Source organism: Sinohyriopsis cumingii, chromosome 16 (genome assembly GCF_028554795.1).
Source record: "Sinohyriopsis cumingii isolate HCF-2022 chromosome 16, ASM2855479v2, whole genome shotgun sequence".
Classification (NCBI taxonomy): domain Eukaryota; kingdom Metazoa; phylum Mollusca; class Bivalvia; order Unionida; family Unionidae; genus Sinohyriopsis; species Sinohyriopsis cumingii.
The window spans coordinates 67,776,778-67,798,132 of NC_142976.1; the positions used below are offsets into that span (position 1 = coordinate 67,776,778).

At 38.3% G+C, this 21,355-nt stretch overlaps 1 protein-coding gene across 1 annotated transcript in view; it reads left to right on the forward strand.

The window, feature by feature from the left end:
- Positions 1-21,355, forward strand: part of LOC149780716 (heat shock 70 kDa protein 12B-like) — a 111,282-nt gene that overhangs the window by 67,503 nt on the left and 22,424 nt on the right. Inside the window, exon 3 of the mRNA XM_089937766.1 lies at positions 3,824-4,042. Within this exon, the coding sequence (XP_089793892.1) occupies positions 3,824-4,042 (219 nt within the window). The remainder of the gene's footprint in view (positions 1-3,823; positions 4,043-21,355) is intronic.

The following is a 21,355-nucleotide window of genomic DNA, read 5'->3' on the forward strand; positions in this document are numbered from 1 at the left end:
GAAGGATGTTTTCCTTCACGCACGCTCTTTAGGCATGCAAGTCGGTAAACAATAGTCAGTCTATTCCTCCATTATTTTGTGTCTTGATGTTTCCTAAATCACACACTGATGCCATAAAATAACGGGTTAAATGGGTTTTGTAGTGTTAGAAGTGGGTGGGGTGGGGTGGGGTGTAGGTGTTTGGCAGAGTTGGTCATTGCAGGTGAGGGCTTAGGTGCTTTCAAAAAACTTTTACTTCTTCACTCTGTGTTGATAGTATATTTGGGGTTTGTATGCGTTCGCGTACGTTTGTGTGGATAGTTTATTTGGGGTTTGTATCATCTCCCTTCTGTGTTGATAGTATATTTGGGGTTTGTATGCGTTCGCGTACGTTTGTGTGGATAGTTTATTTGGGGTTTGTATCATCTCCCTTCTGTGTTGATAGTATATTTGGGGTTTGTATGCGTTCGCGTACGTTTGTGTGGATAGTTTATTTGGGGTTTGTATCATCTCCCTTCTGTGTTGATAGTATATTTGGGGTTTGTTTTTTCCTCTTCCCTCTGTATGTGTGTATGTGTGTATGTGTGTGTGTGTGTGTGTGTGTCTGCGCGCGTACGTTGTGTGGGTGTGTGTATTGGTCTCTGTTTGTCCGTATAAAACTCACTTTATCCCTATCAGATACACTCTACCTACAGTAGCGTGCATTCAGGTCAGCCACTTGCAACACTGTTGATATTTATCCCTAGTGTTCAGTACAGTGACGTCACTGACGCTGGAAATTTCGAGACTATAAATATCGACTTGGGGATTTCCACATTTTGTAGCTATACATATATACTAGAATTCATAAACAGGAACGTCACTCAAGCTGAGGCTATAAAAAGATAGTGGGATTTTCCAACGGAAAAACCCACAAGTTGGAGCTATAAATAGATAGTGGGATTTCATAGGAATTTCAGCTGATTATAGATACATAGGTATTTATCGACGATCGTCACAGAAGTTGATATTGTAAGTAGTTACTAATTTTATCTATTTTATAGTGTGTGTGTTTATGTGTGTGTGTGAGTATGTCTGCGCGCGTACGTTGTGTGTTTCTGTGTGTGTGTGTGTGTGTGTGAGTATGTGTGTGTGTGTGAGTATGTCGGCGCGCGTACGTTGTGTGTGTGTGTGTTTGTGTGTTTGTGTGTGTGTGTGTGTGTGTCTGCGCGCGTACGTTGTGTGTGTCTATTGGTCTCTGTTTGTCCGTATAAAACTCACTTTATCCCTATCAGATACACTCTACCTACCTGCAGTAGCGCGTATTCAGGTCAGCCACTTGCAACACCGTTGATATTTTATCCCTAGTGTTCAGTACAGTGACGTCACTGACGCTGGAAATTTCGAGACTATAAATATCGACTTGGGGATTTCCACATTTTGTAGCTATACATATATACTAGAATTCATAAACAGGAACGTCACTCAAGCTGAGGCTATAAAAAGATAGTGGGATTTTCCAAAGGAAAAACCCACAAGTTGGAGCTATAAATAGATAGTGGGATTTCATAGGAATTTCAGCTGATTATAGATACATAGGTATTTATCGACGATCGTCACAGAAGTTGATATTGTAAGTAGTTACTAATTTTATCTATTTTATAGTGTGTGTGTTTATGTGTGTGTGTGAGTATGTCTGCGCGCGTACGTTGTGTGTTTCTGTGTGTGTGTGTGTGTGTGTGTGTGAGTATGTGTGTGTGTGTGAGTATGTCGGCTCGCGTACGTTGTGTGTGTGTGTGTGTGTGTTTGTGTGTTTGTGTGTGTGTGTGTGTGTCTGCGCGCGTACGTTGTGTGTGTCTATTGGTCTCTGTTTGTCCGTATAAAACTCACTTTATCCCTATCAGATACACTCTACCTACCTACCTACAGTAGCGCGTATTCAGGTCAGCCACTTGCAACACTGTTGATATTTTATCCCTAGTGTTCAGTACAGTGACGTCACTGACGCTGGAAATTTCGAGACTATAAATATCGACTTGGGGATTTCCACATTTTGTAGCTATACATATATACTAGAATTCATAAACAGGAACGTCACTCAAGCTGAGGCTATAAAAAGATAGTGGGATTTTCCAAAGGAAAAACCCACAAGTTGGAGCTATAAATAGATAGTGGGATTTCATAGGAATTTCAGCTGATTATAGATACATAGGTATTTATCGACGATCGTCACAAAATGGAACGAAAAAATTGAAAAAGAAGAAGAAAATGAGAAGAGGAAGAAAGAAGAGGAGAAGGAAGAGAAGAAAGAAGAGGAAGAGAAGAAAGAAGAGGAGGAGAAAAAAAGAAGAAAAAGAGTGTAGGAGATAAAATAAGAACTTGGTGGAGAAAAAGAAGAAATTAGAAGAAGAAGAAGAAAACCCAAAGGCCCTTTTCAGGGCCCCCATATTTCTCGAAAAGAGATAGCCTTTCCATTGCCTACCCCTTTTTTATTTTGTTTTTATTTTTTTTAAAATAGAGACCCTCCCTGTTTCAATTTTACATAGACCCTATACAGTCCCAAGGGGTTTTTGGCCATGTTAAATTTACATAGACCCTATATTGTCCCAGGGGTTTTGGCCATGTTAATTCCCATAGACCCTATATTGTCCCAGGGTTTTTGGCCATGTTAATTCCCATAGACCCTATATGTTCCCACGATTTTTCTCCATGTTAAATTTACATAGACCCTATATGTTCCCAAGGGTGTTTTTAATGATAAATCCCATAGACCCTATAGGATCCCCCTTCACTACTGTCATCCCAGGTCATGTAAAGACGTTATACCTTATAGCCAGTCGAAGAGATACCGACGTATTATTTGAGACAATTGTCAATTATAAAATTCTTTGAATGAATTAGGAACATATTTCCAAAGTAGATATTATCCGATGCATATAATTGATTCTATTTTGAAAGCTCGCATTCTAACTCAAAATTATGTTTTAAACACAGCAAAATATTCAAAAGAGAAAAATATCATTCCTTTTATAATACAATATAATATTTCATTACCTAATAAATGCTTTACAAGTAATAAACATTGGAGTCTCCTCAACGTATCAAATAAAAACAGTCTAAGAGACACTTTCCAAAAGCAAGCCTTATTCTTGCTTACAGAAGACCTAGGAATTTACAAAGTATTTGATTAAAATTAAGCCGACAGAAAATATGCAAAGATGGTTTTATCATCTAAAGGTAACATATGACGGTGATCACAATGTTCAAATATTAGACAAGGTATCTACATTTGTAGCTCGAATACAAAAGAATTGTTTTTATCCTTAGAACTCCTCTTTTGTTTCAGTACATTTTATTACAAATAGCCACTCTGTACGCAATCTATCATTTATGCCAACTGATATTGTGCATGAAGAACTGATGATTGATATGTTATATATATATATGTGTGTGTGTGTGTGTGTGTGTGTGTGTGTGTGTGTGTGTATGTGTGTGTGTGTGTGTGTGAACAAAGAAGATATTTGCTTGAAATGAGTGAATAATGGACATATTTCATCAATTGTGTGAAACACTTTCACGAGTGACAAGATGTATAACAGACTGAGGTGGCAATCTCTTACTGGATCCCGCACGTTGTCAGCGGTTTACCGTTTATGTTCTGTTGTTTTTTGTGATTATTCGCATGGAAAAAATGAAACAGTAACATAAATTCTCCTTTCCGATTCAAAGTAAAATTACACAAAAATAATTTGTGTCTTGTTGGATTTGAACTGGATTCGTCGTTACCGGGAGGCGGCCATACTTAGAATTTAGAAAAAGGTATGATAAAGCAAGCATTAAGTCTCAAATAATTTTTATTTTTCAGGGTTTGAATCAAAATACCATGATAGAAGACGCATCAGGTCGCAAAATGCCGGCGATGACTATAATTTCATTGTCAATCAAATACCTGAAAGACCACCTAATGGGTACACTTCGAAACAGAGTTTCTGGGATAGTAGAGGAAGATGTCCACTTCGCTATTACATTACCCGCCATATGGGACGACAAGGCCAAACAATACATGAGAGACGCAGCTGTAAAAGTAAGTTATAGTCCTTCAGTTTCTGCGAGATGCAATTTTGAATGTCCCTGAATAGATTAACATTTGATCTTTCAATATCACGAATAAAGTCGGTTTACAAGAAAGAAGGAACTCATTTATTTCATGTGTTCAGTTGCTATATATCGTCTTTAAAAATAACCGCTGAATCTTACCTAAAACGTTCTTATTTCCATCCAATATGGCCACCTCGACGGCCATTTTGAAAATCTTGTCAGGCTGATTGATAACAAAGATGGTTTCAATACTTGTCAGGTAAGAAGAAACGGTTTTCTTGGATTCATGGAAATTTTCTTCTCCACCAATAAAGCGCCAGTCCCTTTAAATGACTCTTGCTGTTATATCTAATGCCACCTTGACATCCGCTTGAACGATGCAGTATTTTCCATTGATGATGCTTATTGTGTGTCTAGATGACTTTCTATTAATGGGAAATACATCTCTTATATAGTATGTTAGCAGGATTCATGAAAATTTCCAAACTCTTTTTCAACATTTGCATTTGTTCCAGCGTGAAACGGAATAAAATAGAGGTGAAATTTTCAAAATATCATGTGTTTGAAACTGATCATTGTTGAGTGAATACATTCAGTGTAACAGTTATATTTGTATTTCGTATGATATTTACAGGTAAAAATGTAGGTGGCAAATGTATGAACCCGTTAGAAATGTTTACCAGTAAAAACTGGGCATGTTGTCATAGTCACGAAACAGTGCACACAAAATGATCTCATGCATACAATTTCTTTCCAGTATCCGATACACATTTTGATAACTGTTCAGTAACACCCACTATATTATCAAAAACGACCTTTTTGTAGTGACCAAAACTTAACATTTACTATCCAACGAAAATGGAAAGAGTGTTGATACATGCATGCTGTACAGCAAACACACAAACATGTCATTGCATAAAAGGTAATTAGGTGTAATAGAAGGGATATGAAATGTAAACACACTTACACACAAGCAAGGGGTAGTATTTATAGATACATTATGTACTCTAACTTTCTAAACTACCACACATGACAGACGGGGTAAGGGGTTTTAAGATTTGGTTATCAACATGTAAATACACAAACATAAAATACAAATCGGCAATAATTTGTTAGTAGTATATCTCTCTTCTAGAAATCTAAGTGACCCTGAAAATGAGACTAAGACCCTCTTTAGACATCTCTGCTTCTCCACATAAATCTTTCTTTTCCATATGACTGTCTTTGTGCTCTTCATGATGGCTGACAATACCTTTACATCGACTGGATAGCCTGGGTTGAACAACATACTGCTTATTATGAATGGTGAATACACTTTAGGATACATATTGGTTAGGTTGTCTTGAGAACATGTTACAGGATGGGAAAACGCGAATGTTAGTAGTAAAGCTGGGCGATATAACAACAATGGGACTTATGTTAAAAAGGTTCCCCGGCCGTATGGCGACAAGGGGAATTTAACATGGGTGGGCCTGTATAGCGACAAGGGAAATTTAACATAGTGAAAATGTATTTGGCCTGTATAGCGGCAAGGGGAATTGGAGAGGGGTGACGTCACGGTACTGGAAACTGGGGAAACAATGGCAACAATGTTGCAAGGGACTGACTTCAGTCGGGCGGAGTAGAGAGGACCAGTGTTGCAAGGGGCTGACCTGAATACGCGCTACTCTATGGACAAGGTACAAATGCAATAGCGACATAGATATAGAAGCATGGTTAGAGACATGTATAGAGACCAGGACAAACAGATTTATCTACATCTGTGAGACTGTGCCAAGTGGTGTGGAGACTCTAAGAACATTACCCAGTGTCCCTAGGGCATTACACATCCGTCACAAAAAATGTTGTACAGTTACTTGTTTATATTCCACTTTGATCGTTTTGATGTGTATTTGATCCATATACTTAACCATTGGGGTTTTAAGTATTTTTGTCTCTTGTGTTCAGTTTTTAAAATGTTTGAATAAACATGTCCTGAGAAATATCAAAAACTCTTGTCTTGTCCGTGTTCGTTTCAAAAGTTACATCACCTTCACTATGGCTACCTCTGCTGTCTCTGCTATCTCTTCCTCCACTTTCAAAGTCATCGACGAAAAGTTAAATCGTGTTAGCTGGGAGGCCTTGTATCTCCGACAGTCCATTAACATGTTAATTGCTGAACCTAGCGGTTTAGCCAAAACTGATTTTGTCTATCGCTTGATCAAACATAAAAAATCATTTGGTCGATCCTCCAGCTTAAAGTATTTGGTGGTTTTACAAAGAGTGGCAATTGGCGTACAGTCTCCTGCGAAAAACTAAAGGAGACTCCATGTTTGTGGAATGCGTTCCTCGCGAAGACGACGGGATCGTGTCTGACCCCAGTCAAACCCATCTGGTCATCATCGGCGACATGTTATGAGACGACGAAGAAGAAATTAAACTGTTCGTTTACGACCAAAGGGCATCATGGTGATGCCAGTATCATTTTGTTTTCAACAAAGTAAAAACCATCGCACCATCAGTCTCAATGCTCATTACGTGGTCTTGGTTAAAAGCCCTAGAGATAAAACGCAAGTTCAAGTGTTAGCCAAATAGTTAGGAACGCCTTGGCTGACTCATGCGTACGACGATGACACTCAATCCCCTCACGCCTATTTACTCGTAGATTTAAAACCCACTACCCCCGATTATTTGCAATTTTGTACCCATCTGTTTCACCACTGGTGCCAAAACGAAGGGCCTGTGTGTAAACGTTACCGTCAACTTAAATATTTTTAGAAAAACATCCGACACTTTTGGTCTGTCTTACATATCGTCAACATGACGTCCCTTCAGTCTCATATTCCCGTCAAATTGATTCGTGTTTTGTACGGCATCAGTCGCGAAAAAATCCACAAATACGTGCTCGTGTCTTAGAAGCTAGTCTCAGAGAAGTCTTACGATGGTTTACGGTGACAGCACGTCAGTTACTTCAAGGCATCATTCACATCCCTCATGAACCCAAATGCTTTTCTTGACAGAAACAAAGTAGCCTTGACGCAGCTGGGAGATCCCCGCATCGATATGCAAACCAAAAAGCAAATAATTTTGAAACCTGGAGGTGGTAGTTCTCTAGGAGGTGTCATCATTCGTTTCCTCTTCAAATGGGATCCCAATGTCCCAAAATTCACCCGCAAGAAAAACGCCACTCCCCATCCCAAACGTACCCAGAAGGAAAAGAGCAGTTGTGTCAAGACCAGGTCACAGCTCCAGGGGAAAAAAAGTCCCCAGAAAAAGAAAAGTCCCAAGTAACGACCCCAGAAATCAGCTTCTACCCGCAAGAGAGACACTGCGGCCAGGACGCAACCTTACATCCCCAAGCCATAACCTTTTAGCGACGGTGACCGTGTCTCCAGTAGCCTCAGATTCTTCCACTTCTCCGTTGCTAATTATGCAAGCCAAGCCCAATTTGACATCCGTCTTTCCTAATTTAGCTGCAGCGGCAGCTACTAACAAAGAACCCTCCCCAAAATCAAAGTCCAAGAGAGATCGGTTATGTTACAGAGATTGCTGGATTTACCCAAACATGAACTGTCCCGATTTAGTCCGTTGCGAATCCTTGAACGTCGAGTGATGCCTACCATAAAGATAATACGACGGACCGAGAATAAGTGCCGACGCATTCCACTATAAAATAGACCTGGGGCAAACGATGGGTATCGGTGCTTTTGTGCTACTGAACGCAAAAGGATGTCATCACCCAGAAGTGGAAAACACCACCACCACCATCGTTGTTCTCCTGTCCAAAAACGAAAAGGAAAAAGAAAAGGACAGTCTCGTCGTTTGACCCAACATCGGAAAAGCGTATGGCCAAGCATTTACGTCTACCCAAGAAAAGACCCAATCGTCCAAAGAAAAAGAGGAGCAGCCAAAGAGGAGGATTATATTATAGGACAGCAAAGAGTTCGTCAAACAGACTGGTTACAAACCCTAAAAGCTACTAAAAAAATACCTCCCAAAAATAAGATGAAAGGACGCGTGCCAAGTCATTGTCATCACTGTATTTTGTGTGTGATCCGGAACAAAGATGTCACCCCCACCAGAAGCCATCCCTCTTCTAAACCAAAAGGAAAGAAAAGGAAAGGACTTCCTCCTCGTTTAGCGAAACATTGGGACGTGTTGTCCGTTTTGTCCAAATCCTATCCGCCCTTGCGAAAACAACCCATTCAAACTTCCTCAAAAGACGTTGTCGATACCGAGGAAAGGACCGATACCAAAAATCAGAAAGAACGCTTAGTCAAGCATCGACACATTCTTCACCAAAAGGTCCAAAAGAACATACCCAATTGTCAAAAGAAAGAGATGTTAGTGCAACGCGGAGGATTTGTGCACCTGTTGTTAGGAAATTAGGTGAAAGGAGTGTTAGTAACAATAATTACAAGACTCATGACGGGAGCTGCTTCACAAATTGGTCCAAGATAAAAAAAAGGATCAAGAAGCTAAAAACGACCTCTTGGGTGAAAAGATCTCAGACGTGTAATTTGGAATCTGATGGAAGGACGAAAACTGAATGTAGTCCCTTACAAACAATGGATGGAATTCCATCTTTGGTGATAACAACATACCCCGAATTTACCTCCCAATCCTCATTTGACCGAGATGTCCCAGTTAGAACACGAATCGCAATCGTTGATGGATCGCAACGATTTGTCAGAGTAGTATCCATGAAGAGTAGTTGACTTATTGAAGAGGTAGTCCTGATAGAGAATTTGTTACCCAGCATTTACTACGATCCAGCAAATGCAGCGCAAGACGGAGGAGTTCAGAAATTGTATCGTGCTGTCAAAACCAGACTCAAAAGTGCACGTTTACCTCAAGTGCAATGATATTTACAAGAACAAAGTCACATACATGTTGCACAAACCCATTCAACGAAATTTTCCAGACGTCGCACCCGAGCGGTGGGCATTGATCATCAATGGCAAGCCGATTTAGCCGATGTCTCTCATTGGCAACCTACAATCGTGGCTTCAAATATTTTTTTGTGTCATCGACGTCTTTTCCAAATTTTTCTGGGTCGTGCCATGGACTTCCAAATCGAGCTCTGAGTTAGTGCGAGCCTTAAAACTGGTATTGAAACAAAGCGGTGGTCACCCTCTTCGATGGCAAATCAACAAAGGCACATAATTTCTGAACCAAGCTTTCCAAAAAGAATTGACGAAACGAGACATTCATTTTTTCACCACCGATAATACCGAAACCAAAGCAAGCAACGTACCTTGAAAAAACACATGTGGAAATATTTAACGCATCTACATACTCTCAAGTACATCGACGTCTTAACGCATCTGGTCAAAGCATACAGTCAATCTTACAATCGGATCATCGGATGTGCATCGAAGAAGTGACTCCCTACAACGAAGTGACTTGTTTGAGCTCCTGTTTGATACATCCCAGACTACTGCTGTGCCCAGGAAAGGTGGAGTGTAAATGACAGAAGATTGGGTGCGCGTTGGCAAAACCAAACGCACTTTCGACCAAGGTTACTTACCCAACTTGACCACTGAATTGTTTCGTGTCACTGCACGGGTGCGTGGCCGTCTATAAATTGGAAGACATGAATTATGAAGTGTTAAAAGGAAATTTTCCTTGTCCGAGGTACAACGCGTGATCAGAAAAGATGAAGTGTACGACATCGAAAGCATTCTCGATCGACGAACCAGTAGAGTGGGAAAACGCCGTGTCAAAGAAATCAAAGTGCGTTGGAAAGGATATTCTCGCAGTTTCGATTCTTGGATCGACGCTTTGTAAGTCATCCACTATACAAAGGAGTCACCATCATGCCCTCCAACACAGCCTCAACCACAACAGTGACCACTCCTTCTCATATTCTTCTCTGCAAGATCTACAAAATCAATCCTTGAGGGTGTGGTGTGGAGAACGTGTGCCTAAAACGAAAATCCTCTTTTTCTGCCGATTCTTTGTGGTGTATTGTGTCATCGGTGCTGCCATTGCCAACTTGAATTTGCAACAAAGAGACAAAAAAATTGTGGACCATTTTACTGAGCAGTTGCATCGGTTACCTTCTACCCGACCCCTCCATGAAATACTCTTACGGTAACAACGGGAGCCTTGCTATCAACTCAGTCGCCCTCCCAACAGTCACCACCACCAGAAATCTGGAATTATGAATAACCAATTTTACTTAACTTTACCCAGTGACAGTTCCACGGATGTGTTTCCCCACAATAGATTATGCTGTTTCACGGCCAAATTACCTCAGGTCATCCAGTTGGATCATGAAGTGCATTGGGAAGCGGCTTTGGTCGAAATGATTCACTTATCACAAATCAAAATCATCACTGAAAATCAAAACACTTCTGAGGTCGAAGTTCTGAGCGACCAAGTGCAACAATGCATGGTTGAAAACGAAACTGTAGATTCCTCTTTGAAATGACCAGTGTCATCCGATATTCCACGGTACATTTATATGATGAAAATTAATGCAGGCTATTATTTTAACGGTCAACAGCTCCTGGACATGATTGCTTCTAAATTCAATGCGTTGTTTGGCAAAGCCTTAGACAAAACCAAACGAAGTGTCACCATCGAGTACCATGAAGGGGCTCTTCGCCTGCTGATGACATTTTCGGATGCCATAACGTTGTCCATTACATTTTGTCGTGAATTGTTCGACGTTTTGGGTGGAGACCTCAAGATGATCAAGGGTCCACTCGCATCACCAATTGCAAACAACTTGCATTTTGCTAAGGTTTTTCGTTACCCTGTAGAAGTGCGCCAGTGATTAAATTTGATCTTTGTGTACTCTAATGTGGTGGAATACAACGTGGTGTGACACATCCGCACCGTTACTGCGAGTCATTCCTTTCAGGCGAATTCTGCCACAAAGAATGACGAGGAAGGTGGAAACACGTATCACGTTCATGGCGAATTTTTACATCCTCACTATTTACCCGTCAGTAAGTCGTATTTCGACAGTGTCAAAATGATATAAAAGGAGATCGGGGACAAAATATTTCATTTTCCAAAGGAAAAGTCACGTGAAATATTTTCGAAAAAGATTTCCTAACGACTTGTCATTTATGTATCCTTTGTACCGAGGAATCGCTCGACAACGAGGACATGGTTTAAGAGATATGCTGAAACCTGCCTTTCGTTCGGTGGTCCACATCTTGAAAACGATGGTGGCACTAGGATTGCACTCCTTGAAAAATGATTCTGTGACGCATGGAAAGAATTTCTCCAAAATGTCATCATCGACAAACAAAACTCCAAAGAAGCCTTTTTCAGAGCAGGAAAAATGTCTTGCTTCAAACTGGAAAAGACATTTTGGGTCGACGAGAAACTGATATAAAGGCACTGTACGCTTCCCAGTCAGGCATTCCTTCTTCTCTTAAACCACAGCAACGATACGGCAGAAAGAGACGACGAAGATTCAGAGGACTTCATGCACATAGGACCAGAAAGACAAAGAAAAGAAGTACCCTCCGAGAATTAGACGTTTTTGATTATTAAACAGAAAATTAATGATTGAGAGTTTTGCGAATGTTCCAAGTCGGAGCTGGATCTGTTTGCCATGCCACCCACTATGATGAAAATGCAAGAATCCCAAAACGTAGAACTAAATCCCTTCTCCTCTTTGACGACCTCAACCCCTTTTCAATTTGAAATCTAAGGACAACCTGAAGATTACATCGATCTGAATAGCAGTTACTTATACCTGAAAGTCAAAGTGATCAAAACGGACGACACCGCTCCGGGAGCCGATGTTAGAGTAGTTTCTGTCAACAATTTCATGCATTCTTTTTTCAGCGAAGTGGATTTGCACTTAAATAACAAACTAGTCAGCAGCAGCATGGATACATACCCTTACCGAGCGTACCTCGAAAATCTCTTGATGTACGGGAAAAACACCAAGAACACTCATCTGGATGTTTGTGTAATATGGAAACCTGACACAGCGGGAGAAGACAAGTGCAGCGACACAGTACTGAGAGCATATGACTATCCTCACAATGTGGGCTTTAACGGCCGTCGAAAGAAGATCCTGCAAGGGCGTAGCTTAGAACTGATGGATCGTTTGCATTTGGACATGTGGTTGCAAGAAAAATATTTGCTGAACGGGGTAGGTATTCGCCTGAGACTGAATCGCAGCAGTACTGTTTTCCATTTGATTGCCCATGCCAACGAGTACAAAACCATCATCCAAGGAACCAGACTCTACGTGCGACTCTGGGAAGTGTTACCTAAAGTGGGAAACGACATCAGCCACACTTTGAGCAGAACGACTGCCAAGTATCCGATACGCCACGTGGAAGTGAAAACCTTCACCTTTGCCGCTGAACTCCAATCCCAGATCGGAGATAATCTGTTCCAAAGACAGTTACCCAAACGTTTAATCGTTGGTATCGTCAGCAGTGAAGCCCTCGACGGAACCATCACTGCAAATCCTTTTGAGTTTAAGCACTACAATGTGTCCAAGATCGAAGTTAGTCCCGATGGGAAGACCTTGTGTACCAGACCCTTCGAACCGAAGTTTGCCCAGAAGAATTACTTGTTTCCGTACGAAGCCATGGGACAGTTAGGGATCAACACCAGCCAAGGCATTTTGTACGACGATTATGCAGGAGGCTACGCTTTGTGGGCCTTTGATTTCACTCCAGATCAACGCAGCGACGACGGACATTTCCGCCCTTTAAAATCTGGCCAACTGCGTGTGTAACTTCAGTTTTCAGAAGCTCTAACCGAGACGGTGAACGTCATCTTGTATGCCGAATTGACATTACTCTAGAAGTTTGAGAGACGTAATTCTAGACTATTAGAAGCTGTAGAAGACTCTTATCCGTCTTTGAATGTTAACCTCTTTGGAAATAGAATGGGAGGATATCTTAGAAGCAGAACCACCCACCAAAAAAGGCAAAGACGAAGTGAACATGGTAATATCCAGATGGCCAGAACAAGAAAACTATTTAGTTTATTGTTTTGCTATACACCTGTCGGATAAAATTACATCGTTGACCAAGAAACATTGCTATGGATGTCAGAACGATCATCCTAGTCAAATTCAACATGATAAATACCTGATGACGAGTCAAGAAGAAAAACTGGACGAGCATGTGCATGACGCTTGGGATTTCATCTCGGAGGAAGCAGTGTTGCATCAGTGGTGTAAAGCTTTGAGGGATTATTTCTCCCTTCCATTGACTTCTCTAGAGATCCGTCCCATCCAACCTCTCTTTCTACAGAATATGGAGACAAAGCAAAGATGCGTTTACCTGACGGAGATTTTCAAGTAAAAAGTCAGAATTGTATTGATGACTAATTATCACCTGTGAATGAAACAAAAAATGAATACCTATAAACTGTATTACCTTTTGAAAAACAGTTCGTACACCGTTTCTTGGAATCGTGTCGTGTGCGCTAAAGATGAACTTCCTCATCGCAAACTTAAAGACCATCAAGCTTATGTCATTAATACCGACGACAATCATCTCCATGGAACTCACTGGGTCGCCGTCTACTTTCCCGAAGATGAAAGTGTGGAGTATTTTTATTCGTATGGATTACCGCCTTTGGAAGACGATATCATCGACTTTATGAGAAGAAATGCAAAGACCACACGATTCAATTATGTGAAATTACAAGGCACCAACGCAGTCTATGATATCCCCTATTATATTTAGTGCACATAATGATAGACCATATACACTACCGATATACCTATAATTAACAGTAGTAACAATATTTAATAAAAGTCAACTGATGACAGCGCAAGGGCCTTGTAGGGGGCGGGGAAGGACAGGACAAATGTATCAAGAGATATAAGGAAAAGCTGGAGACCAGCCGCATAGGGGAGTAGTGTTATGCCTGTGCGGATACGGAGGAACCTACACCGATTGAGACAGACCTGCCCCTCCACTATGCCATTCTGTGGCAACAAACATTCGACTTAGCAATGGCAGCTGTGAGAAGTCCGAATTAATCAATATTAGGCGATGCAAGTAGTGATAGACCATATATACTACATACATACCTATAAATAATAATAGTATCAATATTTAATAAGATATATAAATAAAATGGGGTATAGCAATACACACCGAATTTGACGATCCGCTGATGGGTATATAAACATTTAGATAAATACAAGCAGCCGAGAGGGTGAACACACCACTTGCTTTAAAGTTCATTTATGAACATAAAACCTCATACGAAAAAAAAAATGGAAATAAAATAGGTCAATAACGTCAAACCGAAGCCTCTAACTAAAACCGAGAGTTTCTCTAATTTGGATTAGTTTATTTTATTGCTTTATCTTTGTCGTTTGTGTTTTTCCAAATTTTGTATACCCGTCGGGGCACTTATTTGTGGTCGCAGCCTCTCTACTGCTATAAATGTGTGAGTAATTAAATCATTATTATATCAATAATGGAATCTTATACTAGTAGATTAGCTAGAGAAAGATTAGAAGCAATTAGAAGATATGTTCCTCTTCTCAAACAAAAATTGCAAGGACGCCAGGAAGGACAAGTTTAATGTGCAGAAGATAAAGAACAATTTGTAAAACCTGTTAGAAAGGTAACCGAAATAGTTGCAGAAGCTACTGAAGGTCTTCATTCAGCAATAAGACAAACTGCTGAGCAAATAAGAAAGATAGCAAGAAAAACTAAACAGACGAAAAGAATTTTAAGGGATCTTCCAGGTGAAATAGTTGCCGCTCAACCTCAACATCAACCTCCCCAACCTCAACCTCCACCAACTCGTCAGCCTGAAGAAGAAGAACTTGAAGGCCTGTTGGTGGAGAACCAGAACCAGAAACAAAAAAGAAAGAGTTGAAATGCTTTAAACATTTACTGAAGACGGTATTAAGACCAACAAACACAACCCAGGAAATAACAGCAGATTTAGCTTCATTTGCCGCTGCAAGTTATAGTTATAGAGAAAGGTATTTAAAACCTGAATATGAAAATAAGCCAATGCCAAGAGAAGTATGGTACAATTGGATATTTCGAATAAAATAGTAGGTAAGAAGCAAGCTAGGACAGGTGATTTTGATCATATTGCATATATAAATGAAATAAATATTTAGCGATAAGGCAATATCTTAAAAGTCAACCTAAACTTAACCTGAAGTTGCTCTTAAAGATAAATGGACGATTAAAGGTATTAATGCTATCGCGAATGCAAAAGCAGACGTTAATGATATTGCTGCAAATTATGATAATATAGGTAATTATGTAAGATTCAATTATGCTAAATCGTGGACAAAATATGATTGGGTTAGAGATGTATATCTCATCTTTACTAAACAGAGTTCTCTCAAAGCTGACGATGATCCTAATTTTCAACAATTTCAAGATAAAGTAAGAAAAAGGGAACAACAATTACAGCAACCACAACCTGAACCTCAGAAAACTCAACCGCAACATTTTACACCTGAAGTTGAAGATAAAATAAAAAGTCATTTTACAACTGGGGGTTTATTAACTTTCGAATATGCGGATTATTCTAAAATAATAGATATTTCTGCAAAATATGATGAAAGAAATAAATATTTTAAACCTGAATATGCTAAAGCTTTGCCAGAAAATGATTGGAATAGAGATGTATTTATCGCAAAATTTGATTATAATATTGCAAACGAAAAAACATTTGTTCAAAGATATTTAAATTAAGTAAATGTAAGAAAACAAGAATTATAACAAGAAGAAGAACCTACAGTAGAAGGTGTAATTGATGAATCTTCTAAAAAATATATTGATTCAAAAACTGAAAATGGATAAGGAATTTGTTCTGTCAGTGTTCTTGCCGATGTTAATCGATCATAAGTTCTGATCGGAGGAAAACGTGCAGGAAATAATTCTCCAGAAATTATTAATAAAATATTTGATATTTGCCGAAGATTATTTACAGGCGGTGTTATGGATCGTAACATTTATCACTCTCTCATTAATGAAATTATCGATGATTATTACAGAGACTGAAAACAATTAATCAACTTGTAATTTTAAAAATTGTTTTATACACAATGTTCAACGTGGACCTGTAATAGTTAGGGTAGTAAATTCTCGATTACCAACATACAAAGCGATTTATGAAAATTAACTTGGTGATGTCGTTATGGGCTTATTCATTCGACGGCTCCAAAAGCAGCACAGATTGCAAAACAATTAGCGATGAAAGCTATTGAAACTATTGGTGAAAAAACATGTTATGCTGGTAACGTTGCTGGTAAAGCAATTTCGTTTGTCAAAGAAAAGTTAGCCTGATTAGTACAAAAACCTCAAAAACCACAATCAAAGCCAATTATACTTCCTAGTACTGAAATTATGCCTGCAAATGTTAGTAAAATACTAAATCAAGTTGCTAATGAAAAGCTAGAAGAATTGGCTGTTAATGAAAGTGCAACTGAAAAAATAGCAAAGTTGAATGAAAAATTAGCAAAGTTGACTAGTGGAAAATTAGCAAAGTTGACTAATGAAGTTGTTCCTGCCAAGTTGACTAATGAAATTATGCTGGTAAATACAAGTTTTATTTCAGGAAATGGATTTTCAAGAAGTGGCCTTCATGTTAGACGACAATTATAATAAAAGTATTTAATCGTATGTCCGATCCAGCATTTGATATGGACGCACCAGTTCTTAAAGTCGAATCTATACGCGATTATCAATATTATTCTTATGACGCACGTGTACCAAATCAATGTGGTCGAATTGATTTACAAGTTCAAGTTCAAGATACAAGCAGATATTGGTTGCCTGTTGAAGCTTTTATTGAAGTAGAATGAGAAACTTTCAAAACAGGTAATACACCCTATGTAGCTGCTGATAAAGTTAGGTTTGTTTACAATGGTATTCTGGCGTTATTTGACACGGCTACGTACATGAATGATGGAAGAAATATTGAAACAATTCAAAACGACGTTGATGTTGCCACAGCGATATTAAATTTGGCAAGACATTCAGATGATTACACAAGATAAGCTGGACCTACGAAGATGTTTGCTAAGGATAGCACTAACCATCCTGAACATATAAGCGTAACAATGAATACAGCTGCAACTGAAGTTGCATCAATGAACGACAACTACAATCTAGGATTTACTGTACTTAGATTAAGGTTGAAAGGTGATCGTCGTGTGCAATTCCACGGTCACAAATCTTTGTATTTTGTAGAAATGTCAGAAAAGTTATCTTTGGAGCTAAACATACAACTGTACTTGTAAGAAAAGCTAATGACGATGACGCACTTTGGCATGGTGAAGGAGGTAATCCTGCTGCAACCGCAGCACTCATTGGAAAAGTAACACTGACAAAACTTTCGTTGTGGATGCCAGTACTGAAGAAGAAAAGTTAATTTTATGAATTCAGGTGGAAAATCATTGTTATCATGGTTGACAATGACCACGGATAGCGTTCAAAGTAATGTTGTTGGGTTATTTACATGGCATATAGCATCACAGCATGGATTTATGCACCAAGAAATATCTGTATTGCATTACAAAATGTTGCACGAATAAATTCACAATTACATAGTCATATGATATTTGACAACCTCAGAGTTAGTGAAGTTTTCTTAAAGATAATGGTGCATCAAGAACCAACAGAAGATATATTGTTAGATTTTACCCAAAATCATGTAGCATGTGCATATCATCGTTTTATGGCGTTTTTGGGACGTGATCAAAATATAGATACTTATTTGCAAATATCACATTAGATTCCACAAGTCTGTATCCGATCTATTACTTTTCATCAGAACATATAAAATTATTCAAACGATCTGTTGTTGACATTCATTTTAAAGCTCGCGTGAACCCAGTAAGTATTGCTCATTTCCGAGCAATTGCAGTTATACTCAGCGATAAAGCAATGATACTTGAAGGACGAATGCGAGTTGCTGACGCACCGATAGAAGATACATAAACTGCTTTACAATTGTAATTAACATATTACTTGTAAAAATGGCATATCATCTTGTTAGTGTTAGTCTGACTTCTGGTCAGATAAAAAAATATCAGCATCAGCAAATAAAAATTGTGGATTAAAACTTTCACTAAAATAAGAACAGTTCAAAGGCGGTCAAAATAAATTATCATTAAGTGAACGCCAACTCAGACATCTCAATAGCGCCAAACATTCAAATTCCGGTGTTAGACTTACTCCTTCAGCTGGATCAATTAAAGACTCGATAAAAACCGGCGGAATATTTCCACTTCTTTCAGCTATAACAGGTTTAAAATCAGATGCAGTCCCAGCTATTGCAAAATCCGCTGTACTTGGTACTGTTAGAACTGCTGGTGGATTAGCAGCACACAAAATAAAAATAACAGGAAAAGGATTTTTAAAAAAGGGGAGAGGCCTAAGACTTCCAGGAACTCCTTCATTGGTACGTAAAAGGACTGAGACTTCCAGGAACACTTCGTTAATTCTTCCTTGTAAAATTTTGATTTATTCGATCTGCTAAAAATTAAATATAAAAAATTTTTAGAGGTGTTTTCATGCGTGATCAATTACCAAAACAACCAAACAATATTTAAACTGGTACTATTAATCTCGATAATAGTTCTGGTCCTGGTACTCATTCGGTGGCATACGCAAATGATCCACGTGGAATTATTTATTTTGATTCCTAACGGTTGGCTCTTCCAAAAGAATTTATAAATTACTTAAAAACTATAAAAAGTTCAATTCGGTATATAACATTACTAAAACAAACAATAACCGATCCGCCAATATGTGCCGTGAAGAAATTTCTGTAAAAGGCGCTATGGCATCATCAATATTACCACCTCATAAAGTCGTGCACGATTATACAAGTAGACGTTTCATTTTATTAAACGGATCTTAAGGTATAATGGTAGATATTTATGGAAGATCTTCATCTAAACAAAAACAAAAAACCGATGGAATAACTCATGAAAATATAAGTAAACAGATTGGTGATGTAATATCTGAATTATTAAATCTTGCAAATGTAGATCCAAACGAAATGGTTGTAATTAAAATATAGTGAGCATTTCAATCAACGTTCAACGTTTATATATAATCAGGTACGTGAATAGCGAATAAAACTAAAAATATCATTGACGAATATACAGTTACAGTAAAAAATATCGCAGACGTGCAGTTGTTTTTGACATAATAGTGTATTCAGCGTCTGCTGTTATTACTGGAACCGGCGTATTATTATCAACAATAAGAATGACATCACCAGCAGTTGTAACAATTTGTGTTTCAACTGCAACAACAATTGCTGGCCTTCATAATAGTATTGCAAGAAAAAAATATTTACATGCACAAATGCAAAATTGCACTATTATATAATAAAATTACACACAGAGACGCTAGCAAACTCCAAATTATCTTCGTTGATATCAACAAGTCTTAGTGATGGAAAAGTATCAGATATTGAGTTAACGGAGATGATTAATATTTACAATGAAGTAATGACTGTGTTAGAATCCACGCATTATTTAAATGATGATGATGATGAGGATCATAATAATAATGACTCCGAACGACATACTTCAGTAAATTGTCGTTAACTCAACTCTGTCAAAAACTCCAATGATAATGGTAAGCTCAACTAATCCATAATATAAGTTAACTTTCTGACTGAAACTGCAGCGAAAGAAATAGCACTAGCGCAATTGCGAATATGTTACAGCTGGCCAAATATCAGATCAAAATACTTCGGTGGATTGCCAGGAAATAATTCACTTGTATTTTCGTATAAAAATGTAAAAATAAAGATGATGGAACTCCTAATTGGCAAGTTTGTTGGAATTTCCACAGGTAATATCAAATAGAATAAATCAACGATGAATTCCAGCGCCGAAGCAAATTTCTAATAGGAAGAGAATCAAAAATCACTGTTAGTAGATCACCACAAGAAAATAATAGAATAAGTATTCATAAAGAGATATTTTTCAATCATTATAAAATAACTGAAGCAGAATTACCAATATTTGTAATACCAGGATTTGAAAACGACGAACTAGATAATCAGAGATCTTGTCAATGAAACAAAACATCACCACCAGCATCTTATATCAAACGTAACAATGATCCGACCGTGAGGGCCGTCATATTTCACCAGGAATTGTTAAGATAACTTCAACAGTCGCAGCTAATCTTGTGTGCGACGTATTTGATGGCAGCAATCAAATTGATCTTGAAAAATCCAATCAGGATCAGCAAGGATATATTCTGTATTCATTTACACCGCAAGTACCTCCTGGATAATTGATTGTACAAGAACTCATTAATCCTGTTTATCTACGTTGTCATAATAAATTATTATCAAGAATACATTTCAAACTTACTGACCAAATGGCCATTTACTTGATTTAGATTAACAAATTCTTAATATTAATTAATTTATATGTAAGATCATAGATCTTCAGGTTCTTGAGATTATAACAGAATTTTTTAACTGATTCTCGGTAAATAGTATATAAAATAAGGAAACTCAATAAGATTTTATAATTTCATGGGTCAAACCTCACGCAGTTTATTAAATGATTTTACGTTTTATCGATAAATTCACCCTTTTCTGCTCATAAAAGAATCAAAATCAGACATATTTCAGTAAACAAAAATTATAAAAGTTATAAGATGTAGTGGACGATTTAGGGATGGTGGATGAAATGCTAGTCAGGTTAAAGCTCACTCAGAGTGAAAAAGAAGATTAGTAATTTGAGGAAGGTCAAGGAACGATTGTGAGACATGATCAAAGAGGAAATAGAGGAAAGGAAGACAAAGGGGAAAAAAACAGATGAGAGCTTAAAATGACAAATTGATGAAAGAAGAAGAAGGAGGACAAAGATGAAAAAAGAAGAGGAAAATGTCCTGCAAAAATGAGATGCTGGTGGAATAGAAGAAGGGAGTAGTGAAAGTTGAAGAAAGCCAAACGGCCCTTTTCAGGGCCACTCACATGTCTCTACAAGATATATATATTCTGTCTTACCTAAAAATGTTTTTAGTTAATTGTATAGTTTTGTGTATGATTGATTTATGTAGATAAATCTATGTTTGTCTATGTCTAAATATGTCTATAACCATGCCTCTATATCTATGTCTCTATTGTATTTGTCCCTTGTCCCTAGAGTAGCGCGTATTCAAGTCAGCCCCTTGCAACACTCTTCCTCTCTACTCCGCCCTATTGAGGTCAGCCCCTTGCAACATTGTTGCCATTGTTTCCTCAGTGTCCTGCACCGTGACGTTACCACTCTCCAATACAGGCCCAAAACATATTCACCATGTTAAATGATGTCCATTTTCGCTATACAGGCCCACCCATGTTAAATTCCCCTTGT